Genomic DNA, 27,989 nt, shown 5'->3' with positions numbered 1-27,989 from the left:
AATCACATATTTTCACGCACCTTGTTTTGGAAAGGAAATTTTGATGGTTCTGTTGTACTAGGTGTTTGGATGGCAGTGAGAGGTGGTGGCCATGAATGTGTCATTTCCTGTAAAATATCCAAAACATGTCAATGGTGAGATTATTTCCATCTTCATTATTTGGGGGATCCCAAGTAACAGAACAACGTTTAAGCCAATTTGTTTAAGATTATTTAAGCCATTTAGATTGTTTAAGCCAACATTTAAGATTTTAATCTTAATTTGTATCTTCTTCCAAATGCTCGGCCACACCCTTCCCATTTTCACACATGCTACTCACATTTTTCCACCGACCGGTTAAATATCTTCCCGTCGCATTTCAACCTATATTTAACAAGTTACTACCCCTTTAATAACAGCTTCAAAATATTAAAGTTTTCAAAGGTCAAATTTTGAAAAATAATTCCGACTGACGTCACAATCGACTCGCAAGGCACGATAGGACACTCCAACCACAAAAATATATATATTTTTTAAATGACGTCAGAACAGGACACTCCGCGCGGGAGGGGCACTCAAGTGCTCCAAACACAATAAAACCAATCCACTTGCAAATTGGGTCCTCGGGTCGACGGCCATCCGCGGCCTCGCTCGGGTCCGCGCCCGCCCGTGGACTCGCTCAGGTCTTCGAGTCGACGCCCACCTGGGGACTCGCTCGGGTCGACGTCCGTGGCCCGATGCCTGGTGGGGAGGCTAAGCCCAGCGACTGGGCCTGGGCCTGGGCTGGAGCAGAGCCTGGAGCTGGAGTGAGGGCCGAGCTCAGGGCTTTGGGATGAGGCCGAAAAAGAAGCCGCCGGTGCAACCAAGGACGATCCGGGGTCAGGGACGAGCCCGGAGATGAAGTTGGGGCCTGCCCGGAGAATGCCGTGGCCTGGGCTGGAAACCATGAGGTGGCCGAGCTGACGGCTGCAGTCTACAGCCAGGGCCGGGCTGAGTATGAGAACCAGGCCGAGTTCCAGGCCTTGGCGCTGCTCTACGACCTGGGTAGGTGCTGTGGCAGGTAATGGGATTGAGGGGAGGATGAGGGAAATGAGGATGAGGGAGATGGTGTGGGGTCTTTACCCCCCCTCTACCCCCTCCCCCTCTATCCCCTCCTCCCCCTCTCCCTCTCCACCCCATTATCTCCCCCCTCTCTGTCCCCCCTCCCTCTCTGCCCCCCCCTCCCTCTCTAGGGAGTGGTGAGTATTGGGACATATGGGTGAGTGGTGGAGTATTGCGTTCGGGGACCAGCTCTCCCCTGTGATTCCACGCTCCCCCCTACCCGTCCCTCTCTACCCTCTTCCCTCTCTACCCTCCTCCCCCTTCTACCCCCCCCCTCCCTCTCTGACCCCCCTCCCTCTCTGCCCCCCCCTCCCTCTCTAGAGAGTGGTGAGTATTGCGTTTAGGGCCCAGCCCTTCCCTGTGCTGCCGCAACCCCCCCACCCCTTAATTTCTCCATCCTCTCCCTCCCTCTCTACCCCCTCCCTCTCCAGGCGAACCTGTGCAGTTGGGGGCTCTGCGTGAGTGGATAGGGCGGGGGACATGGGAAAAGGAGCGAATGAATAATATTAATATAATATCAAGGGGGGGTGGTTAGTGTGTGTGCGCGACGCCGCAGGCCACATCCCGCTCAACCGCACGTTGAGGGGACGGGACTCAATGGGTCCCATTGGTCTAGTTATTATATTACTAAAACTCTCATCTTGTTTGTTTGTATGTATGCGTGCGTGCGTGTGCACGATATTCCAACCCCGCCAAAACGGTACATGATAACACTACAATTTTTGGCCCACCTTACTCACCATTGTCCTGGGATGTAAAAGAAACAAGTTTTGTTCAGATTTATATTATATTATATGATATTATATTTTACAAATTATTGCCATTTTAAACAAAAATCACTTTTGAAACCACTTTTCCACTTGCCCTGCCCGTCAGCAGCGTTCAATGTCACAATTACGTCATAATGGTGAGGAGGGAGAGTGGGGGAGGAGGGGGGGGGGAAATAGTGGGAGAGGAGGGGGGGGAGGAGGAGAGTGGAAAGAAGAGGGAGGGTGAAGAAGAGGGGGAGGAAGTGCTGGGGTTGGGGGGGAATGGAGGAGGATAGGGGTAGGAAGAGGGATAGCAAGGCGTGGTCGGGGAGGGTTGCTGTGACTCGCGTCACAACGGAGGTCTCTGGCGTCACAATGGGAACCCCTCAGCCACACTGCGCAGTTGGGGGCTATGGATCAATGGTGGTATATTTTGTAGGGGGACGGGACCCAATGGGTCCGCACTTGGTCTAGTAACAGATAAGGATCTATTTGTTTTAATATAGATATTCTTCAGCAGTAGACAAAACATGCTGGAGGAACTCAGCAGGTGAGGCAGCAGCTATGGAGAGAAGGAATATGCGACGTTTCGAGGCGAGACCTTGCTTCAGACTTCAGCAATATCTTTCAAAAAAAATATTTTGTTCCGTAATATCAAATGACCTGTATCTATAAGCAGCAGGAACAGACAAGTATGAAAACAATGCAATATTTAATAGCATTAGATCTTACCTTTAGGATTTCTTCAACACAGTTGACATCATTTGATAACGTTTCCTGTAAGAAAGAAACAATTTAGTATCCTGTGTGTGTGTAATTAGTATAGCAACACTTTAAAGTAGAAAGCTCAAACATCTTTAGCTTTGTATACAACTATAAAACTATACCCCTTATGGTAAAAATTAATTATTTTTTCTAATTTTAGCAAAATAGATTCCATTTAATTAAAGTAGCTACAGTGCCCTCCATAATGTTTGGGACAAAGACCCATCATTTATTTATTTGCATCTGTTCTCCACAATTTGAGATTTGTAATAGAAAAAAAATCACATGTGGTTGAAGTGCACATTGTCAGATTCTATTAAAGGGTATTTTTATACATTTTGGTTTCACCATGTAAAAATTACAGCAGTGTTTATACATAGTTCCCCCCATTTCAGGGCATCATAATGTTTGGGACACATGGCTTCGCGGGTGTTTGTAATTGCTCAGGTGTGTTTAAATGCCTCCTTAATACAGGTATAAGTGAGCTCTCAGCTCCTAGTCTTTCCTCCAGGCTTTCCATCACCTTTGGAAACTTTTATTGCTGTTTATCAACATGAGGTCCAAAGCTGTGCCAATGAAAGTCAAAGAAGCCATTATGAGACTGAGAAACAAGAATAAAACCGTTAGTTTTGAGACATCAGCCAAACCTTATGCCCCTGTCCCACTTAGGAAACCTGAACGGAAACCTCGGGAGACTTTGCGCCCCACCCAAGGTTTCCAGAGGTTTTTGTCAGTCTACCTAATGGTCGAAAGTGGTTTCTGCTTCTTCTATGTTCCGGCGATTATTTCAAAAAATTCAAAACCGGCCGAGACTAAAAATAGGTTGCCGTTTTAAAAATCGGTAATTTTTTAGTCAAAGCTGGTTGTGATGCTAGTTGAAGGTGGTTGCCGGAGGTTGCAGGTAGTGGAAGATCTTACCTTCCACTACCCGCTAATTACCCCCCCACCCCCCGCACTTTTTTTTTGACACCCATGAGTAAACACTAAGTAAATGTATTTGGGTTTGTTGAATCTCAAGAGCACCAAAGTGTTTTATTTTAGACCTGAAGCCACATTTGAAATATTATTTCTGAATCTAGTAGTATTTAAAATCACCATCTGTAGGGATCAGGTACATGCTCCAAATTTTCCTAATCTGTATAAATGATTTGGCTGAGAGTCCAAGTATCATGTTTGCAATTCAAGAGAAGAATGTAAATATGCTTCAAGGGAATATAGACTAGCACAATAATATTCAGTAAAGTCTGATCAAAGAAAGTCCGAGGGTCTCCAATGAGGTAGATTCTGCTCAGTAGAGATTGCTCTCTAGTTGTTGGGAGGATAGTTTAGTTGCCTGATAACAGCTGGCAGAAACTGTCCTTGAATCTGGAGGTGTGCGTTTCACACTTCTATACCTCTTGCCGGATGGGAGAGGAGAAGGGGGAAAAGGTCAGGGTAAACTCATTTTTGATTCTTGGCTAGATGCCTTGCCAAGGCAGCGTGAGGTGTAAGTGGAATAGAATGTCACATGACCTCAAGAACCTATGGGACTGAGTTTGAGCTGACAAATATCTGACTAGTGCTGAAGTCCTGTGCTCCAGAACTAGCTGTGCCTCTGACATTGTTGTAATACTGGCATCAAGCTGACAGGGTGGAAAGAAACCCAGCTAAGGCTAAAAAACACAACAGATCCAATTTGGTGAAGGATTGATTCGTTCTAATAAACGGTAATTCCTCTGAAACATTCTTTTGTTTCCCTCTCCACAGATGCTGTCTGACCATCAAAATACCCCTCGGAAAAATGGACACACAAGGAAGTGCTGATGCTGGAATCTTGAGTAAAACAGAGCTCTGGAGTCACTCAGCATTCCCTTCACAGATGCTGCCTGACCCAGTATTAATCCAGCACTTTGTGTTTTGTTCAAGTATCACCAGCATTTTCTCTCAGAATTTCAGAATCTGCAAAAGTTTATTTTCCAATCTGGTCAATTTTGTGCCATCAGTCCTCTCACCACCAGCTGAGTGATGGAAGGAGTGTCCACAGTGATTTCAGAGAAGCTTATTTTACTAACCAGCAGAGTGACTTAACTCCACATGGTCTTGGCCCAACTGTTGACAAAATGGCTACATTTCAAAAAAAGCGACAGACTATTCATGACCTCAAGGCATCCTTTGGGGAAAAATGGCATCATGAAGATCAGCTAAAATTGAACTCAACAGTATAAAAAAACATTTTCCAGTTGATAGAGCACACACATTTAGTACAAACAAAGATGGTTGCAGTTATCGAAACCGATTATCGCCACCCTAGTACGTCAATGCAGGAATTTCTCAGGCACCATTCCACGCTAATCAGCCTCATTGACTTTCCATCTACCTCGAAGGTCAGTTCGCTGCTGAATGCACAATGTTCACAACTCATTAATAAAGCAGTCTCTCCCTGCATGCAGCAAGCCAGGGTATCACGCAGGTTTGGGTTGGAAAAGGGCAAGCAACATTTAAAGGGGAAACCTCACCATTTATGTGCTGTACAACTTTCTGACATTGCCCTCGCTGACATTCCTATTGAATCACTCAGCATCATCATCCTGGGTTGAGGGTCACCATTAACAAGAAATTTAAATTGATTGGCCACAAATATCACAGCTACTGGTGTGCATCAGAGGTCATGTCCAATCACCTAACCATCCAGTGCCTTTCTGCATTTACAATTCATAGGTCAATAATGTAATGAAAGATTGGCAAGGATTATTTCATATCCATGTGTTTAAGAAGGAACTGCATGCTAGAAAATCGAAGGTACACAAAAATGCTGGAGAAACTCAGCGGGTGCAGCAGCATCTATGGAGCGAAGGAGATAGGCAACGTTTCAGGCCGAAACCTTTCTTCAGACCACTTCTTTCATATCCACCTGAGAATGAACTAGAATCTCAGTTTAATGGCATGGCTGAAAGCACTGGAGAAATTTAGAAGTGAAACACGTCAGATTTTGGATGAATTATTTTGGTTCAGGTAAAAAGGTTTGGTGACTGCTTTATATTGGAGGAAATCTGTCGCCTCAAGGGTAAATATATCTATATATTTTTTAAACAGAACAATAATACGACTGCATAATATTCAATTTTTAAAGAGAAGTCGAAAAGAACATTCCAGTCAGAACTGGACACAAAGTGCTGGAGTAACTCAGCGGGTCAGACAGCATCTCTGGAGAACATGGATAGGTTATATTTTGGGTTGGGACCCTTCTTCAGACTTCATCTTGTGCCTCATGGCTTCCAGCACTAGGCCCAGGCCTCCCAGTTCGGACCTAACTCGGATTTTGGATACGATATGATACAATAGAACTTTATTTATCCCAGGAAGGAAATTGGTCTGGCATCAGTCATAATACACCAGATACATGAAACATGAAATTAAAGTGATGAGTGGAAAGGATTGGGGATGTGCAAAGATTGCAGAGAGGAGTCAGTCTAGCCCATGACAGAAGGGGGAGGAGTTGTACAGTTTGATAGCCACAGAGTAAAAGGATCTCCTGTGGCGTTCTATACTGCATCTTGGTGGAACCAGTCTGTTGCTGAAGGTACTCCTAAGGTTGACCAGTGTGTCATGGAGCGGGCGAGCTGTATTGTCGAGGATGCTCTGCAGTTTGAGGAGCATCCTCCCCTCCAAGACCACCTTCCATGAATCCAACTCCACCCCCAGGACGGAGCTTGTTAATCCTGTAGGTGTCCGCGGCCTTCGCCCTGCTGCCCTAGCACACGACAGCGAAGAAGATGGCACTGGCCATCACTGATTGGTAGAACATCCGCAGCATCTTACTGCAGAAGTTGAAGGTGCGGAGCCTACTGAAAAAGTACAGCCGGCTCTGTCCCTTCTTGTACAGGGCCTCAGCGTTCCTGGACCAGTTTACTGTTCAGGTACGCTCCACGGTATTTGTACTCCTTGGTAAACTGCACATCCACACCATTGATGGAGACTGGGGACAGGAGTGTTCCTCTCCTCCTAAAGTCCACCATTACCTGCACTCAATCAGTCTGAAGAAGGTTCAGACCGAAAACATCACCTATCAATGTTCTCCAGAGATGCTGCCTTAACCACTGAGTTACTCCAGCAGAATGCGTCCTTTGTGTAAACCAGCATCTGCAGTTCCTTCAGTAAGAAATTCAAAAATAAAGTGGTCTTGGCTTTGTCAGTATATTTGTCATCACGTTCCCGATACATAATCAGATAGCAAATGCCTGGGAGGGGTGATTGTGGCATTTAATAGACTTTTGGATAGGCATATGGATATGCAGTGAACAGAGGGATTATGGATCATGTGCAGGGAGATAGGAGATGGGTTTGGCATTATGTTTGGCACAGACGTTATGGGTCAAATGGCCTGTTTTTGTGCTGTACTTTTCTATGTTCTATGTTTTCAACATCTACAGATCTAACTTGGGCGAAGAGAGGAAATCTGAGATGACAAAGAATCAATCCAGTCTCTATGCACTCTTCAAAATTCTGCCCAGGTGAATAGGTAAACACCAATTGAGAATTCTACATCAATCATTAACTAGAAATTTTAGCAGAACAGCAATTGTGAACTGGGGGGAAAAGATGTTTTTTGCCTATCTTGCTCCATTCCCAGTCCAAAACATAAGGCCAAATGTGGCTATTGATAAGAGGAGGCTTAATTAACACGAGCCTACTGACATAATAAACACTGCAAATTAAGGTGACCTGTCTGCTACCTGGCAGTAAATCTGCAGTAGGAGCTGCCAGTGGCCTTTGCACACGTTAATGATCAACACTTCTAGCACAGCTGGATGTTACAGGAATGCTCCCATCAAGCCTTTTATGAAAGACCTGTCTACATCCCAAATTGTGATCCTGGTGTCACCTTCCGAACTACCCCACCCCCTCCACTGAATCTCCCTTGTTGTCAAGATTGATATGCTCTTTGTTCCTGGCATTGAAGTTTTCCCCAGACCTCCTTCAATACCGTAACCTCTCCACAAATGCTGAGTGATTTGCAGTGTCTTCCACTATTCTGCATTTTACTTTAAGGTAGACACAAAATGCTGGCGTAACTCAGTGGGACAGGCAGCATCTTCTCTCCAGAGATGCTGCCTGTCCTGCTGAGTTACTCCAACATTTCGTGTCTACCTTCAATTTAAACCAGCATCTGCAGTTCTTTCCTATGCATTTTACTTTCAATCCACAATCCATAACATTTTGCAGAGTTTTCAAAAAGGTACATCATCTGTTCAGTTATTAAATTACGGGAAGCCAAATTTTATTAAATTAAATAGAATACATAGATACGTAAACAATAGGTGCAGGAGGAGGCCATTCGGCCCTTCGAGCCAGCACTGCCATTCAATGTGATCATGGCTGACCCCGTTCTTGCCATCTCCCCATACCCCTTGATTCCGCTAGCCCTAAGAGCTCTATCTAACTCTCTTTTGAATGCATCCAGTGAATCGGACTCCACTGCCTTCTGAGACAGAAAATTCCACAAATTCACACCTCTCTGTGTGAAAAAGTTTTTCCTCAGTTCTAAATGGCCTACCCCTTATTCTTAAACTGTGGCCCCTGGTTCTGGACTCCACCAACATCGGGAACATGTTCCCTGCATCTGGCGTGTCCAATCACTTAATAATTTTATATGTTTCTATAAGATCGCCTCTCATCCTAAATTCTAGTGAATACAAGCCTAGTCGCTCCATTCTTTCATCATGTCAGTCCCACCATCCCGGGAATTAACCTCATGAACCTACGCTGCACGCCCTCAATAGCAAGAATGTCCTTCCTCAAATTTGTAGACCAAAACTGCAAACAAGACTCCAGGGTGTGGTCTCACCAGGGCCCTGTACAACTGCAGAAGGGCCTCTTTGCTCCTATACTCAACTCCTCTTTTTATGAAGGCCAACATGCCATTAGCTTTCTTCACTGCCTGTTGCACCTGTATGCTTAATTTCTGTGAATGATGTACTAATGGTGGACGAAAGCAATGGGCATCTTACCCAAGTACTATTGGTAAAAGGGACTCTGTGGAATCAGGAGATTGTAAATGATGTTAACAAAAAAAATCAAAAATAAGTGACTGACTACAAACCTATTTAAGCACATGATGCTGCATCAACAATGGTTGCCGTTTCATCGGAACCTCTGACCCAGAACATTAGTTAATTATCTTCATTGGTGCCTTCTAACCTGCTGAATATTGCCAGCATTTTCTGGTTTATTAAAAGAAATAAGATAATGGACTTCATTCCTCCAAGCTGGATGAGAACCACTGCCTCAATGGCAAAACCAGAATCTCCAGTACTGTCCTTCAGTATGTTGAAAGGGTTTCCACAGCTTTGGCACAAATGCATGCATCAAGTGTAACATTTAATTTCTGCTAAATGTGAATTTCCTGTTTCACCACAGTACAATATATAAATTTGTTTGGCCCAGTCTGCCCAGGTTGAAAATTAGAGGTCCCAGAGGAAATTCATGCAATCGCAGGGAGAATGTGCAAAGACGACACACATCTGCTGGAGCGGAAATACAACAGTGCAAACCACCGCACCATCCTGCCCAACTTGTGTCAAGGCACATTATTCCAAAACTGGAAATAGTATTGCTAGTGGTAAATATTACTTTTAATTACAACTAATTATGTCCTAGATCGTTTAACCAAATAGCAAAAAGTAATAAGCTCTCCATTGAACAGCCAGCGAAGCACCAAGTGTAACAATATGATGCACCTATTATATATCTCCAGCATTTTTATTTTTATTTTGTTGAGCAAAATAACTTTTTTAGTTTAGAGATACAGTGCAGAAACGGGCCCTTCAGCCCACCGAGAACGCGCCGACCAGCGACCGCACACACTAACTCTATCCTACACACACTAGGGACAATTTAGAATTACACCGAGCCAATTAACCTACAAACCAGTACGTCTTTGGAGTGTGGGAGGAAACCGCAGATCCCGGAGAAAACCCACGCAGGTCACAGGGAGAACGTACAAACTCCTTACAGACAACACTCACACTCACAGTCAGGATCGAACCCGGGTCTCTGGCGCAGTAAGCCAGTAACTCTACCGCTGCGCAACCATGCTGCCCAACTCTTCTGTTGAATAATGCAGACATCATGAACATTTACTTAATATTCTAGTTTTGCATTGTTTTTGGGAAACTTGCATTCGACTAGGAATGTGTATATAAAGTTGAACTCATTTTTGTTTCTCAAAATATGAAATTTACTAACTATTGACTAATTATGTTTCTCAAAGTATAAAATTTAATATAATGCAGCAATTAATAGGTTCTATGATAATTCATGTGTATCCTTTTAAATCTGTTGAAACATTACCACTTTGTTGAAATCTTAATGCATTTTGCAGTTATGCTTTTTGCTTTTATAAAATGATTATAAATTAAGTAAACATGGCTAATAGTCCTCAAATATAACCAGGTGATTTTTTGCTATTTAGGTGAAACTGGTCAGTTTTTATATCAATATCGTTTGGTAATTTTCTTTGTACCGGCCATCACAGTGATAGTCCTAAGATAGACACAAAAAGCTGGAGTAACTCAGCGGGACAGGCAGCATCTCTGGTGAGAAGGAATGGGTGATGTTTCGGGTCTCGACCTTTCTTCAGACCCTTCTGAAGGGTCTCGACCTGAAATGTCACCCATTCCTTCTCTCCAGAGATGCTGCCTGTCTTGCTGAGTTACTCCAGTATTTTGTGTCTATCTTCGGTTTAAACCATCATCTGCAGTTCCTTCCTACACAGTGATAGTCCTAATGGGAAAGGTAGTTCCCATGAGAAGCAAAATTTGCTTCATGCCCAAATTTCTTAAAATTCTGTATCTAACAAAAGTGGCCTTGCAAAGTTCTGCCAGTAAAAATGATAATATCTAGCCTTCAAGTTCACAACTATGGTTGAAGGAAGATTTTGTTTTAAAGTACTGAACTGCTTCCTCCAATTTATCAATTGGTTTTGCTGAATTCATTTAACAAAATTAAATGGTACACTATTGTACATACAAAATGTCCGTATACTAATTTTCCATTGTTCCCCATCTCTTGCCCATTTACGAGCTTTGCACAAATAAGGTTGTTTTAAAAAAAAGTTCTGAAAGGTAGCTAACTTTAATTTGTTGATCTCACCTGTGCACCTTTGGGTAGGAATTCTGCACTAGTTGTATATTAACAATACATTCTTCAAAAATCTTGATCAAACTTTTAAGCTGCAGTTAGAGTTATAGAGTCATACAGTGTGGAAACAGGCCCTTCGGCCCAACTTTCCCACACTGGCCAACATGACCCGTGTACACTAGTCCCATTTGCCTGCATTTGGCCCATATCCCTTTAAACCTGTCCGATCCATGTACCCATCTAATTGCTTCTTAAACGTTGCGATAGTCCCTGCCTCAACTACCTCCTCCAGCAGCTCATTCCATAAACTCACCACCGTTTACGTGAAGAAGTCACCCGTCAGATTCCGAGAAAGTCTTTCCCCCTTCGCCTTAAAAATATGCCTTCTGGTTCTTGATTCCCCTACTCTGAGCATGAGATTCTGTGCATCCACCTCTCATGTCCTATTCCTCTCATGATTTAATACACCTCCTTAACCTCCTGCTCTCCAAGGAATAGAGTCCCAGTCTGCTCAACCCTCTGCCTGTAGCTCAGACCCTCGAGTCCTGGCAGCATCCTTGTAAATCTTCTCTGCACCCTTTCCAACTTAACAACATCTTTCCGATAACATGTACTGAACACAATACTCTAAATGCTGCCTCACCAATGTCTTATGTAACTGCAACTTGACCTCCCAACTTCTATACTCAATACTCTGACTGATGACGGCCAGTGTTGGGTAGTTGCTTGTCAATTGTATAAAGGCAAATATCCATTATCTGATATGATCTGTCGTCCTCAGCAACTAGTAACTAAATAGAACATTTCAATAACTGAATAAAGGAAGCTTAGATTTATTTCCAAAATTGGAAGAGTACATTGATATTGTTCCAGTTTCCCAGGTGGCATAGATCTATTATTCCAACTGGTGGGGTACATTGTGCAAGGCAGAAGAAGTTAACCATACTGATTCTACCCACAGAAATTAAAATAAGCATAAGATTAAGCTTGGGGAAAATAACAGTCAATGCCAGGTGAATTTTTAACCACAGAGTATATACAGGTAAATAAATTAACAACTTCCAGTTTATATTTTTGACATTGTTCAACACTTAAAGAGCCAATGCTAATACGATGATTGATTGACATACTGGCTACTTGGAACTAAATAACGCATTATGAAGCAATGAGATTGCCAACCCTGTAGATATAACTCATTCATTGATTAAACCTGAGCCAAGGACAATTGTTTATATGTAGTTCTGCTATAACACAATATTTCCAAAGAAACTTATATTGTAGAAAAATCACAATATAAAGACAATTGTGTCAATGGGGCATAGGGGAATTAGTACCTGGAAAGTTTCAGTCCGCAATAATCAAATTATTTCTCCTGCAGGATTTTCAAAAATAAAGATCTTTTAAATGGCAATGTTTAATTTTGTTATTGCATGTTAAAAATACTAAAGCCTGGATGTTACATTGTTTAATAGTGTAGATTGAGTGCATGTGAACCAATCACACACAAGCCAGCACCACTAACTCCACCCCTTCACAACACCCATACTAACACTCTTACTAACGCCCCACCCCGGCACTTGGGTTCGAGCAGCTAGGGTGCACTGACGACCAGTTATCCTAGTGCTGCCAAGTGATTATTAAAGACGTGTTTAAACCACGCAATGACTTTGGCTCTTGTTTACAAATAGTATTGCTGCACAAGTGTCCATAGAAATGATTTCGATAGCCGCCTGCGAGCAGTTGTGTTCTGAAGAGATGATGGTGTGATTACTGTGGAGAAACAGGTTTTCCCCACCTCTACTATTTAAATCCAAGACAGCTTTCTTTCACTGCTTGTCAATTTCAAAGTAACTTTTTTTTTTTGTTTTGTTTATTTTATTAGAAGTGAATACAGTACAAAACAGTACAGTGGCACCTAATTTTAGGTGCCAACTATGTCATACCGTAATCCATTCTATGTTTTATGTTATGAGAAGGAAGTAAGTAAGCAAGACAAGAAATAGAAAACAATAGAAAGGGGAAAAAGTGGAAAAATAGATGGTAGAGAGTAGAAAAACGTGAAGTGTGTATATAAAAAATAAAAAAATAAAATAAAAAAGAAAAAGTGGAAAGTAGAAACAGAAGAGAAGGCCCCTTAAAAGAGAATTTTTCAAATCTATATTCGGAGATGTAGATCTATCCACGTCATGAACTGAAATCAGCAATCCTTACGGTACCGCTGCATCACATGATTCCAAAAAGTCGATGAAGGGAGACCAACTCCTTAAGAATTGGTCATATTTATCTATTAGTTGGAGTCTCATTTCTTCAAGGCGTGCTATGTCCATCATATTCCTAATCCACATTTTAACAGTTGGTATGGTTGTATTTTTCCAAAATTTAAGTATCAATTTCTTTCCAATTATTAACCCATAATTAAAAAAAACATTTTGGTCTTTATTTAAATTGGTATCTTCTCCTATTATTCCAAATATAATCCATTCCATTTTGGGTTCTATTCTTGACTTGAAGAGCTTTGTAAATATATCAAATATATCACTCCAAAATTTATTCAACTTTGTACATCCTACAAATGAATGTGTTATATTAGCGTTTTGAAACAAACATTTATCGCATCTGGGAGAGACGTTTGGATAAAATTTATTCAACCTCGTTTTTGAATAATATAGTCTATGTAATAATTTGAATTGAATTAAATTATGTCTTGCATTAATAGAACAGTTATGTGTATTCATCAAATACTTTTCCCATCTATCCTTCGAGATCTTTATCATTAGCTCATGTTCCCAATCTTCCCTTAGTGCTTCTGTTGAGGGTGATTCTCTATATAATATATTATTATAAAAGTATGATATTAATTTTTGTGAATCAGCCTTAATATTCATTGCTTCTTCTAAAGGGTCTAAAAATATAGTTTGAAATCTATGTGTATATTTCTTCATAAAGTCACATACCTGTATATATTTAAAATATTGATTATCCTTCAATTTAAATTTAAATTTTAATTGTTGAAATGATAACAGTTTGCCCAATTCATACATATCCCCTACTTTCCTAATCCCCAGTCTATCCCATTGTTGATATGTGTTGTCGATGAGAGAAGGTTTGAATGCGGGGTTGTTCAATAGTGGGGTTAGTACTGATAAATTATTTAATTTCAAGGATACTTTTATTTGTTTCCAAATTCTTATTATATTGTGAATAATTGGGTTCTTCTTATATATTATACTATTCAATTTTATCGGTGAGAGCAGGATCGTTCCTATATCGTGCGGATAGCACTCCTCTTTCTCCATTCTTATCCACTCCAACTACTGAGTGGAACTATCCAGCCAGTACATTATGTTCTTAATATGCACTGTCCAGTAGTAATACATAAAGTTAGGTAATGATAAACCCCCAACTTCTTTAGATTTGCACAAATGCTTTTGTTGAATTCTATGTGTTCTGTAATCTCATATAAAATTAGCGATAGTGGAATCTAGTTTTTTGAAAAAATATTTTGGAATATATATTGGGATCGCTTGAAACAAATATATCAATTGTGGTAAGAAAGTCATTTTTATAGTGTTAATTCTACCTATCAATGAGAGCGGAAGCGTTTTCCAAAATTTAATCATATCATTCAGTTTATTTAATAGTGGTATAAAATTGGCACTAAATAATGATTTGTGTCTTCTCGTAATTTGAATACCCAGATACTTTAATTTTTCTGTTGCAATTTTGAAGGGGAATTTTAGTAAGTGTCTCGAATCCTGTGGTTTTAAAGACATAATTTCGCTTTTATTCCAATTTATTCTATATCCTGAAAAAGAGCCGAATTCCTCAATTAGTGTTAATAAGGTGGGTATACTCGTTTGTGTATTAGTAATATATAAAAGGATATCATCAGCATATAGTGAAATTTTATTCTTTGAGTCCTTAGTGTTATATCCGTGAATATTCGGGTGATTTCTAATCCTTTCGGCCAACGGTTCTATCATAAGGGCAAATAGCAATGGTGATAAGGCACACCCTTGCCTATTACCCCTTGATAAGTAAAATTTTGGAGATAGCGTATTGTTAGTTAGTATTCTTGCCGTAGGTCTATCGTAAAGTAGTTTAACCCATCTAATAAAATTCTCTCCCATATTGAATTTTTGGAGTACCTTGTATAAAAACTGCCATTCTACTTGATCAAATGCCTTCTCTGCATCCAGCGTGACAACTGAAATATCTTCATTGTCCTCATTATGACAGTACATTATATTGAAAAGCCTTCTCAAATTATTAAATGATTGTCTTTTGGGTATAAATCCCGTTTGATCCGTATTTATTAAATTGTTAATATAATTATTTAGCCTTCTAGCTAGAATCTTTGCTAAAATTTCCTGATCCGTATTTAGTAGTGAAATAGCTCTAAAAGAACCCGGTTCATCTAAATCTATCTTTTTTTGGTATAAGTGTTATTGTTGCTTCTGCTAGGGTTTCTGGTAGTTTATTTTCAGTATAAGCCTGCGTGTATAAATTGAATAATCTTGGTACAATTGACTCCTGAAATCTTTTATAAAATTCATTACTAAAACCGTCTGGTCCTGGGGTCTTCCCATTTTTCAGTGAGTTTATTATTTGTTTTATTTCTTCATTAGTAATCCGTGCTCCTAATTGCTCTTGTTCTAAACTATCCAATTTTGGGAGCTTGCAATTATCTAATAAATTTGTAATTTTACTTACATCTGTATTTATTTTAGATGTATATAAATTGTGATAAAATTGGGCAAACCTCTTATTAATATCCTTAGGCAGTGTTAAAAACTCACCCTTATCCGATTTAATTTTAGTAATAGTTTTTTCCTTTTCTCGTTGCTTCAGTTGCCTCGCAAGTAGTTTATGTGGCTTATCCCCAAATTCGAAGTGTGCTTGTTTTGTAATTTGGAATAATCTTATTACTCTAGCCGATAGTATTCTATTGACTTTATATTTCAATAAAGTTATCTTATTATGTTTATTTATGGTTGGGTCAGTTGCATTGTCCAGTTCTAGTAGTTTTATTTTTTGTTCTATCCGCTGAAGTTCTCTTTTATTTTCCTTATTTTGAAAACTTTGGTAAGAAATTATGACACCGCGAATATATGCCTTGAAGGTTTCCCATAATAGCGGTGCAGAAATACCCGGCGTGTCATTTATTTTGAAAAAAAGTTTTATTTGTTCTTTTATATACTCATAACCCTGCGGGTTATTTAATATATGTACATTGAATCTCCAAAAACTTTTATACTCGGCATTCCCTCAATTTTAAGTATAAAAGTCAATGGTGAATGATCAGAAATAATACTATTATGATATGATGGTTTATTCGTATACGGGATTAATTTTGTGTCCAATAAAAAATAGTCAATTCGCGAATAAGTTTTGTGAACTGATGAATAAAATGAGTATTCTCTACCACTTGGATTTGCTATTCTCCAAATATCAGCTATGTTATTATTTTTTATATAAGTATTTAAAAATTCACAGGTCTTAGTTTTAACAAGACGCTTCCCTAGCTTTATTGATTTATCTAAGTATGGATCTATAACACAGTTAAAATCTCCCCCCATTATTATATTTTGATAATTATGCTCTGCGATTAAATCTATTATTTTCCTAAAAAATTGTAGGTTATCAAAATTAGGCGCGTAAATATTTATCATAGTTAATGGTGTATTGTAAATTTCTCCCGTGACTATAACATATCTTCCCTCTTTATCAGATATAGATTTAATTTAAAAGGTATACCCTTCCGAATTATAATAGCCGTGCCTCTTGGGTTTCAAATTAACTTTTAAGCGGTTTTCTAGTTATAACCAGATCGGCCCCAATTTATCACAAGCCAGTACCATCATAACATTTAGCAGGTATTATCACAATGTTTAAAAAACATTTGGACAGGTACATGGATAGGCACGATTAAGAGGCATGTGGGCCAAATGCAGGCAGGTGGGACTAGTGTAGATGGGGTACATGGGTTGGCACAGGTTGGGCTGAAGGGCCAGCAAGTTTCCATGCTGTTTCACTCTATGGATACAGCCAATTTGTTTGTATGAAAACACGAGTTATAGCAAAACTACCTGTACATTTAATCAAACATTATTCTGTACACCAATGAACAAGTGCCAAATGAACCTCTAGAAATATTGTTCAGGAAGGAACTGCAGATGCTGGAAAAATTGAAAGTAGACAAAAAATGCTGGAGAAACTCAGCGGGTGAGGCAGCATCTGTGGAGAAAAGGAGTTGGCAACTTTACGGGTCAAGACCCTTCTTCAGACTGATGTCGGGGGTGGTGGGGGGGAAATAGCACTCTGTGAAACGTCGCCTATTCATATTCTCTGCAGATGCTGCCTGACCCACTGAGTTACTCCAGCACTTTGTGTCTATTTTCCCTTCACCCATCTGCCAAGTCCACTCTCCCCCCTCCTTTCCTATGAAACTTACAAAATTCTTAAGGGGTTGGACAGGCTAGATGCAGGAAGATTGTTCCCGATGTTGGGGAAGTCCAGAACTAGGGATCACAGATTAAGGATAAGGGGGAAATCTTTTAGGACCGAGATGAGGAAAACATTTTTCACACAGAGAGTGGTGAATCTCTGGAATTCTCTGCCACAGAAGGTAGTTGAGGCCAGTTCATTGGCTATATTTAAGAGGGAGTTAGATGTGGCCCTTGTGATTAAAGGGATCAGGGGGTATGGAGAGAAGGCAGGTACAGGATACTGAGTTGGATGATCAGCCATGATCATATTGAATGGCGGTGCAGGCTCGAAGGGCCGAATGGCCTACTCCTGCACCTATTTTCTATGTTTCTATCCACACATAAACCGTTCTCTGCCTTTACATTTCACTCCTCTTTGAAATCTGCTCTACTTATCTACATACATTTTTCTTCTTAACCTTTTAGTCATGGAATGATGCAGTGTGGAAACAGGCCCTTCAGCCCAACTTGCCCACACCGACCGACATGTCCCATGTAAACTAGTCCCACTCACAAGCGTTTGGCTCATATCCATCTAAATCTGTCCTATCCATGTACGTGTCCAAATGTCTCTTAAACAGTAGGATAGTCCCAGCCTTAACAACCTCCTCTGGCAGCTTGTTCCATACATCCACCATCCTTTGTGTGAAAAAACTACCTCTCAGATTCCTGTTAATTTCTGAAATATTCGTCATAAATTTGATGCAAAAATGCTCCAAAATAAGGATCAGAATTCATCAGGGAGCATCTAAAACCCCTGAGCTTCTAGGGCCCTTAAGCAGGCCCTGGACCCCGGCATCAAGGGACTTCACGCTTTGCGCTCGTGATGTGCGCAGCGCGCACATTATTTCACATTAAATTTCTTGTAATCCTGTCATGCCACCCCCCTTTTTGAAAAGCATCGTACGGGCCTGTAACCACGTGATTTTTTCTATTACAAATCTCAAATTGTGAAGTACAGAGGCAAATAAATGATGGGTCTTTGTCCCAAACATTATGGAGGGCACTGTACATGTCACTGAAAGTAAGCATGCAGGTACAGCAGGCAATGAAGAAAGCAAATGGCATGTTGGCCTTCATAAAGAGAGGATTTGATTATAAGAGCTTGGAGGTCCTACTGCAGTTGGAGAGGGCCTTGGTGAGACCACACCTGGAGCATTGTGTGCAGTTTTGGTCTCCTAATTTTTTTTTATTTTTTTTAAATTTATTTATTTATTAGAAGTAGACATATTATACAATGTAATTACATATTATAGTAGAAAAAAAACTTTTCATATACATCAGTCATACATTATTAAAATTTTCCATTATCAATTACTTCTGCTTCTAGTATTTTTATTTTTTATAGAAAGTGAGAAAAAGAGAGGGTAGAAAGTTACAAATAAAAGAGGAAGCAAAAAAAAAAGAAAAACAAAAAAAAACACAACAGAAAAACAAGGAAGGTGGAATGGGTTACCTGTGATACATCAATGGAGATAGGTTCGTAGGTTATAAAGTATAGAGTATAGTTTTTCATCTGTTCCTGAGTTCAAGTTTCAGCTGGGTCCTCGTGCTGTGCCAGTCTATCCCTTCAGATAGTTAATGAATGGAGCCCAAATTTTATGGAAAAGATCTTGTTTGTCCATTAAGACAAGTCTAATTCTTTCTAAGTATAGGGTCTCCGACATTTCCGTAATCCACATTTTGATTGTGGGGGTTGTAGGGCCTTTCCAAAATTTTAATATTAATTTTTTTCCGGTTATTATACTGTAATTGAGGAAGTTTCTTTGGTTTGTTGTGAGTGTTAAGCTTTGTTCTGATATTCCAAGTATTATTAATTTTGTGTCTGGGTCCAATTTTGTATTAATAACTTTTGAAGTTATTTCAAAAATATCTGTCCAGAAATGTTTAAGTTTTATACAGTTTGCAAAAGTATGTGTTAAATTAGCCTCTAAATGTAGACATTTATCACAAATAGGAGAGATTTGTGGGAAAATTCTATTTAGTTTTATTTTAGAGAAGTGTAGTCTATGTAAGACCTTGAATTGTATTAAAATATGTCTGGCATTTAATGAACATTGATGTATTTGTTGTAAACTTTCGTCCCACATATCTTTCGTGATAGGATGACCTATTTCAATTTCCCATTTGTATCTATGTAGTTCGGTCGGTGGTACCTCGTTATTTAGTAGGGTGTTATAAATATAAGCTATTAGTTTTTCAGTATTAGGATGCTTGTTCAGACACTCATCAAGAATTTCTGATTCCCTATTCTTGTAAACTTGTGTATTAGATTTAACATAATCTCTAATTTGTAGATATCTGAAAAAATTATTTGAGTGCAGTCCATAATTCAGTTGTAACTCTTGAAATGAAAGAAAAGTACCTTTCCCATAAAGATGTCCTATATTTTTGATTCCATGATTTTTCCATTGTGTGAAACCTTTGTCCATAAAGGATGATTTGAACAAAGGATTATTTACAATGGGAAGGCAGAGTGGTATATTATTCAATTTTAAATCTTTTTTTATTTGTTTCCAAATTCGTATTCCACTATGTATTATGGGGTTTTCTTTATAGGTTTTTTTGTGCTGTTTTGTGGGGGCAAATATGATCGGTCCAATTTCAAAAGGTAGACAATCTTCCTTTTCCATCATTAGCCAATCTGGTTGTTGGTCCATTTCTTCCAGCCAAAAATTCATGTTTTTAATATGGACTGCCCAAAAATAAAATAAGAAATTTGGCAAAGCCAGACCTCCATTTATCTTTGATTTACATAAGTGTTTTTTACTTATTCTATGATTCTTATAATCCCAGACAAAACTTGTAACAATGGAGTCGACTTTTTTGAAAAAAGTTTTTGGGATATATATCGGAATTAATTGAAGTAGGTACAGTAGTTGCGGTAAAAAAATCATTTTTATAGCATTAATTCTCCCAAGCATTGAAATGGGGAGTGTTTTCCAGTATTGAATATTCTTATGTAGTTTATTCAGTAAGGGTGGGAAATTTAGTTTAAATAAAGAGGTATATGTCTTAGTTACCCAGATTCCTAAGTATTTAAATTTATCTTTAACTATTTTAAAAGGGGATTGTTGTATTGTATGTAAATTAAATTTTGTTATTGGCATGATTTCGCTTTTATTCCAATTGATTCTATATCCCGAAAACTGACCAAATTGAGTTATTAGATTTAATAGGTTTGGAATACTAGTTTCTAATTTTGTAATATATATTAGTATATCATCTGCATATAAGGAGATTTTATTCCTTGTGTCTCTAGTATTGTATCCAAATATTCCTGGATGGTTTCTAACGCTTTCTGCTAGGGGTTCAATTGCAAGAGCAAATAATAGTGGGGATAGTGAACATCCTTGTCTACAGCCTCTAGAGAGATTAAATTTAGTTGATAACATTTTGTTTGTTAATATTCTAGCTGTTGGGTTAGAATATAACAATTTAACCCATGTACAGTACTTCTCTCCTAGTTGAAATTTTTCCATCACCGAAAATAAATATGGCCATTCTACCTGGTCAAATGCTTTTTCAGCATCTAACGAGATAATTGCTAGCTCTGCGTTGGGGATTCTATTGGAGTATATAATATTAAATAATCTTCTCAGATTAAAAAATGAATACCGTTTGGGGATAAACCCTGTTTGGTCAGGATGTATTAATTTACTGATCACTAAGCTCAATCTATTAGATAGAATCTTAGTTAATATTTTCTGATCAGTATTTAAGAGGGCTATAGCTCTGTATGAACCTGGGTCTTCAAGATCCTTGTCCGTTTTTGGTATAAGTATGATTGTTGATTCATTTAGAGTTTCTGGGAGTTTCTGTTGAGTATAAGCATATTTGTACATTGTCTGAGAGGATTTGATTATAAGAGCTTGGAGGTCCTACTGCAGTTGGAGAGGGCCTTGGTGAGACCACACCTGGAGCATTGTGTGCAGTTTTGGTCTCCTAATTTGAGGTGGGATATTCTTGCTATTATGGGAGTGCAGCGCAGGTTCACCGGGTTAATTCCCGGGATGGCAGGACTGACACATGATGAAAGAATGAATCGAGATGAGGAAAAGCTTTTTAAGCCAGAGAGTTGTGAGTCTGTGGAATTATCTGCCTCAGAAGGCAGTGGAGGCCAAATCACTGGATGCATTCAAGAGAAAGCTAGATATAACTCTTAGTGGCGAATGGAATCAAGGAATGGGGAGAAAGCAGGAATGGCGTACTAATTTTGGATGATCAGCCCTGATCATATTTAATGGCGTTGCTGGCTCGAAGGACCGAATGGCCTACTCCTGCACCTTGTTTCTATGTTTCTATGATCTGCATGGGTTTTCTCCAAGGTGTTCTGTTTCCTCCACACTCCAAAGACATATGGGTTTGTAGGCTAATTGGCCCGTGTGCGAGTGCGTTGCTGGCTGGTCAGTCCAGACTCGGTGGGCCAAAGGGCCTGGATCGGAACTAAACTAAACCACTTGTCATGACGGAGCGTATCAACATGACCCGTCTACTGGAGCTGACCAAGTATCATTACACAGCCTCCATACAGAGGACGTTGGTTTGAAGCAGGTGCTGATAGGAACATGCTTTGCATTGAAGGGAAATAGTAATTGTATATTATCTTGCAAGGTATAGCCATTGGACAAAATCCAGAAATATAGTATTCAAATCCCACCATGATAATTTGGGAATATGAATTCAGTTTTGTGAAGAACTGCATGGATATTAAAAGTGAACTATAAGCAAATTATTACAAAACCCAATAATAATGCGGCAAAATCTCACTCTTCCTCTGAAGTAGCGCAAGTGATCCAGGTTAAATTGTTACCACTGTTAACAAGAAGGCTGACCTCAATCATTCTCAAATAAACTGGGTGGTGTTGGGAAGGGTGTAATAAATAATGATTTTTCCAAAGTACATGACTTAATAATGAAAAAAAGGTTTGGTTTACTGTATTAACTTCAACAATTTGATAATAAAATGAATAAATAGGATTTTATAGTTGTGACGTACACACCAAATCACATGATTGCTTGGTGGACTTTCCAGTACAGTCACTGGTAAACATTTTGTGTTGATGTTAGATTATAGATTGCTAATCATTCTAGATAAAATGAAAGGTAAGAAGCTTATTGCTTTGTTTTGTCAAGTGGCATTTGTATAACATTGTACAAGTTGAAGAACTGAGCTTTGAGCCAACTTCCCTCCACTTTTAAATTAATATTGTAGGCATTCACTGATTTCTTTAAAGTACATAGCTCAATTAGTCAGAAGGTTTAAAGTTATTCCAAATCCTAGTCTTTTATATTAAAGATAGTAATTTACTGTTATGTTGAGAGCAAATTACTCTGAACGTGTTAAACCAAAACACTGTCAATCTGGGGTGGTTACAATGATTAAATATACAGTAATCTGTTTAAACCAGAATGATGCAAATGTTGGGAAGGCACAAACTGTGGTGCAGAGAAATACAAAGGCAACAACAGCTAGAATTAATTGAGGATATTGAAAAGTATATTAACTGGAATACTCCTCCGACACCTGTCCAGGTCAGAAACTAAAATGATGTTGGACAATTTCCTTCTTTATTAGCATTAATTGCAAACATTTAGCACCAATGGATGCAAGACTGTCCTCAAAGAAAAAGTTTAAAGTATTAGGGATAGAAATGCACAGAACACTGTGGGAGTTTGCTGTGTGTAAAATGAATGTTGTGTCTCCTACATTACTACAATGAAACTTCTAAAGTAATTAACAGTTGCAAAGTTCTTTGCGGCATCCCGAGTGCACTCCTTCTGAAATTCTGTCCTTGCAAAATTATCCACAACTTGTGCCCTATACTTTTGGAATACATCAAAAGTGCAAAAAAAAAAATGCCCAAGATTCAACAAGCAAAAATAACTTCAAACGAGAATATGGTGTTGCAAATGTGCTGATGGTTTTCTTCACAAATTGTTGTCATTTACTGGATTATTTTTCATTACCATAAATGGGGCATGTTGGTTGGCGTTGGCAAGATGGGCCAAAGGGCCCGTTTCCATGCTGTATGTTTCTATGAATATAAATAAATGTCTTTGGGCAAAACAAAACAACCACACGAGCAATGAAATGGATGATATTCAAATATCACAAGATCAAATAAAATCCAACAAAGCTGGTGTGTGATACTACATGTTTGTAGGGATGTGGTTATGGATTACCAATACAGGTTTGGAGGGATGTGGACCAAATGCTGGCAGCTGCAACTAGTGTAGCTGGGACAAGTTGGGCCAAAGGTCCTGTTTCAAGTCTGTATCACTCTATGACTACAGTATGGACAACCAACTAAATAATTCTCCCACCAGGTATCCATGATGGTTCCTTACTCTGTGAAAATCACAAACATTCAAAATGTTTCTACTTTGGGGAAAAAAGGTTTATTTAACAGACCATGAATGTCCATAATTTCTAAATAGCTTATTTCACCCAAGTTAAAATGAAATCCTGAGATGGCAATTATTCATTGAGTTATTAAAAGGTTAGCTGTACAAGGATTTTCTTCCTGTTCGTATTGAGTTATAGAGTCATACAGTATTGCTATAGGTCCTTCAGCCCAACTCATCCATGCCAAACAAGACATCCATCTCAAGGTGGTCAGATTTGCCCCCATTAGATAAATATCTCACTTTCCAGGAGCTTATCCAAATGCTTTTTAATCATTGTCTGAAAGTTCGTTCATATGCATCAACCTCTGCATGAAGAGGGTGCCTCTCAGGTCCTTTTTACATTTTTCCTCTCTCTTAAACTTATGCCCTCTGTTTTTTTATTCCCCTATCCTAGGGAAAAAACTGTACATTTACCTTATCTATGCTCTTCATGATTTTACACACCTTTATGAAGGTCACTCTTCGGTGTCTTACGTGCCAAGGAATAAAGTATCTATAAATCAGGTCCAAGCCTTGGCAATGTCGGAGATTTGTAAAATGGCAGTGCATAAGCACAATGCTACTGCACACATATAAATTGAAATTTGTTAAAACCCCCTTGACCTATTTGATTTAAGGTTGTAAGTGAATGATAACTGGTGACATGTTGAAATGTCAAAAATGTTGTCTTAAATGTTCTGTACTACAGACTTTGATTCTTTAATAAATAAAATTGGGAAATATGAATGCACATGCCCAATGCCTTAACAATACCAAGAAATGGAGGCATAAAGTAACATTTAAAAAAAACTAGCAGTAAATTTAGAGGTGCAATTCGAGGTGCAGTCAATCATGTAAAAAAAGAAAATGCCAAATGGCAAAAACATCCAAGAAACCCAAGCATAAGACAGGATCAACGTTTCACACTAAAATGAATAGCAGAACAGTTATTGTGACTAGATTAAATTGTTTGCTATTTCAATATGTGAATAACTTGAAAAATGTAAATGCACACAAAAATGGATGAACGAAAATAGAAGAAAAATATGAAAGTGCTAACTCTATGATGGTTTATATCCGATTCCCAATGTGAAAGATGAGAAAGACAGTTTTTCTGAAAAGATTAAATGAGAGGAAGTTATCTATTTTAGAGCTAAAATAAATACTCAATTATTAAGGGTGTCGTTTAATTATGTTGCAGGTCGGAAAATGCCGAATCAATATTGTGTTACTCTGGTACAACAAGTACTGTGGAACTTTCAGAAATCTGAGAAGGGAATGTACTTAGGTAAAGAATACTGAAGTCTAATACATTATTCCTGTGCCAGACGCTGCACATCTTAGGTTGCTGAAGGAGAAAGCCAAGGAAAATTGAAATAAAAAAATCATTGTATGCTGTAGAGCTTCTGCAGTGTTGAAGCCAAGAAATAATTCCAAAATTTAAAAAAAAATTAAAAAGAGGGACACAGATAAGTGGATCTCATTAACTTTGTGTCATTATAGATAAGCAATGGTACAATTAGAAGAGCAAATGTGCCGGGAGATTGCAGACAGCTGCAGGTCAAATAAGATTGTTGCAGTAGGGGATTTCAACTTTCCCAATATAGACTGGGGAAAAAAAATCATAGCTTGAAGGGTTTAGATGAGGTGCAATTCCTCAAAAGTGTTCAGGAGAGTTTTCTTAAACAGTACGTGGAGGCCCCCACACGTGAGAGGGCAACGCTGGATCTAGTATTGGGAAATTGGGAAGAGCAAGTCCATGAAGTGTGTGTGGAGGAGCCTTCTGGGACAAGTGACCACAGTTCCATTAGGTTTAAGATAGTTATGGATCCGGACAGAAAGGGTCCACGTGTTAAAATACTCAACTGGGGTAAGGCCAACTTTGATGGTATGAGAGAAGGTCTCGCTCAAGTTGACTGGAGCAGGTTATGTGAGGGGAAAGGAACATCGGCCAAGTGGGATGTTTTTATAAGTGTACTGAAGAGAGCTCAGGATGTGTACGTCCCCGTTAGAGTGTAAGGCAAAGCAGGCAAACGTAAGAAAGCTGGGCTGATGAGGGAAATTGAGACATTAGTCAAAAACAAGAAGGATGCATGGGACAGGTATAGGCAGCTGGGATCAAGTGCATCCCTGGAGGAGTTTCGGGAACTAAGGAGCAAACTCCCAAGGAGTTCCTGGGAACCATCATCTCCATGGACCTTAAGTGGGGGGCTACCATCGACTCCACAGTCAAAAAGGCACAACAGAGGATGCACTTCCTGCGGCAGCTGAGGAAGCACAATCTGCCACAGGCAATGATGGTCCAATTCTACACGGCCATCGTAGAGTCTGTTCTCACCTTCTCCATCATGGTCTGGTTTGGCTCAGCCACCAAGCACGACACCTGGAGGCTGCAGCGAATCGTCCGATCAGCAGAGAAGATTATTGGCTGCAACCTTCCCTCCATTGATGAACTGTACACTGCAAGGGCCAGGAAGCGAGCGGGCAAGATCATCTCTGATCCCTCTCATCCTGGCCACAAACTCTTTGAATCACTTCCATCTGGAAGGCGACTCCGGACTGTCAAAGCTTCCACAGCCAGACATAAAAACTATTTTTATCCACGAGTAGTTGCTCTACTCAACAGCCAAAAATCTGTAGCCTCCCTTTGATCTGGTATTTTGTTGGTTCACATGCTTGATCAGTGTTTTATCATTAATGTCATTATTATTAATGTTTAGTGTTTTCTGAGTCATTCGTAACTGTCACTGTATGTCATGTTGTTACTTGTGGGCGGAGCATCAAGGCAAATTCCTTGTATGTGAATACTTGGCCAATAAAATTACTTACTTACTTAACTATAAAAGTAAATCAGAAGGGCAAAAAGGGGCTAGGAGATCGCTCTGGCGGGTAACATAAAAGACAATCCCAAAAGATTTTATAAATACATAAGAGGGAAAAGGGTAACTGGAGAGAGAGTGGGACCTCTCAGGATTAAAGCGGTCACCTCTGTGTGGAGCCACAGGAGATGGGCCAGGTCCTCAATGAGTATTTCTCCTATTACCGAGGAGAAAGACAGGAGGACGGAGGAAATTGGAGCAGTCACTGGAAGTGTCATGAGAGTAGTCAGGGTTACCGCCGAAGAAGTACTGAAGGTACTGTCGTGTTTGAAGGTAGACAAATCTCCGGGGCCTGATCAGATATATCCAAGAACATTGCGGTAAACTAGAGAGGAAATTGCAGAAGCTCTGGTTAAAAGTTATGAGCTGTCCTTAAACACAGGAGAGGTGTCAGAGGATTGGAAGGTGGCAAATGCTGTGCCTCTTTTCAAGAAGGGCTGCAGGGAAAATGCTGGGAACTATAGGCCGGTGAGCTTAACATCTGTAGTTGGTAAGATACTGGAGAGTATTCTGAGGGATAGGATATACAGGCATTTGGATTGGGTGAGCAATGGGAGAAGAAAAGTCGATTTAAATAGTAGGAAGGAACTACAGATGCTGGTTTATGATAGACGCAGAATGTTGGAGTAACTCAGCAGGACAGGCAGCATCTCTGGAGAGAAGGAATGGGTGACGTTTCGGGTAATCACTCTCCATAGATGCTTCCTGGCCCGCTGAGTTACTCCAGCATTTTATGTCTATCGTAGATTTAAAGAGTGCTGTATGAACAGCTGAGCTAGTAGGTTTTGAGTCAAAAAGAAGAGCAGAGTAACATGATGTTTTCCAAGAATGCTGTTTTGTTGGCTCATTGTGAGGCACCGCAGAGGTAAAGGTACATAATAGGACAGACCTATTGGGAGAAAATGTTGAGGCTTTGGTTCAAGAGACTTTGGCGAGAAGGCCGAGTGGAGGCTGACAACAAGATAAAGCAAGGTTTGTTTTTTCTTTACTCAGTGAGGATGGCAGTTAGGGCACTGCTGGAAGTCCTCCTGTCGGGAGTCAGGGAAACCTCCAGAGCCCCCGAGGACCATAGTTCCAGGAGTGCCTCCAGCTGCAGCTCCTGAGAAAACTGGAGCTGCAGCTGGACAACTTTAGGATTATCTAGGAGAATTAGACCATCGCAGGTAGGTATTACAGTGAAATGGTCACATTAAAAATGCAGAAAGAAGGTGACCACTAGCAAGAGTAAGGGAAGGAAACACAGTGTACGCAAATCTGCTGTGGCCATTCCCCTCAAAACACGTATATTCTTTTGGTTGAGGGGAGTGACTGTGTCGGAGAAAGCAGCTGCAGACAGTTCTGTAGCACCAGGTCTGACAGCGGAATAAGGCAAATAGTGATAGGGGACTCCAGAGTTTAGGGGGAAGACAGGAGATTCAGTGGCCATAAATGGAACTCTGTTGCTGTGTCGGCTCCCTGGTGCCGACACACCAATGGAGTCTGAGAGGCTGCAGAACTACCATTCTCAAGGAGGAGGGCGA

The 27,989-nt window shown here is 39.8% G+C and overlaps 1 protein-coding gene across 4 annotated transcripts in view; it reads right to left on the bottom strand.

Moving 5' to 3' along the window:
- aff1 (AF4/FMR2 family member 1) overlaps positions 1-27,989 on the bottom strand; it is a 150,882-nt gene that overhangs the window by 41,199 nt on the left and 81,694 nt on the right. For all 4 annotated transcript variants that reach the window (XM_033024447.1, XM_033024430.1, XM_033024439.1 and 1 more), the window contains exons 4-5: positions 2,562-2,606; positions 21-107 (exon numbers count right to left, since the gene is read on the bottom strand). In XM_033024447.1, the coding sequence (XP_032880338.1) occupies positions 21-107; positions 2,562-2,606 (132 nt within the window). The remainder of the gene's footprint in view (positions 1-20; positions 108-2,561; positions 2,607-27,989) is intronic.

This window comes from Amblyraja radiata, chromosome 1, assembly GCF_010909765.2.
Source record: "Amblyraja radiata isolate CabotCenter1 chromosome 1, sAmbRad1.1.pri, whole genome shotgun sequence".
Classification (NCBI taxonomy): domain Eukaryota; kingdom Metazoa; phylum Chordata; class Chondrichthyes; order Rajiformes; family Rajidae; genus Amblyraja; species Amblyraja radiata.
Note: the sequence above shows the minus strand (reverse complement) of the source record. Positions and strands in the feature narration are given on the sequence as shown.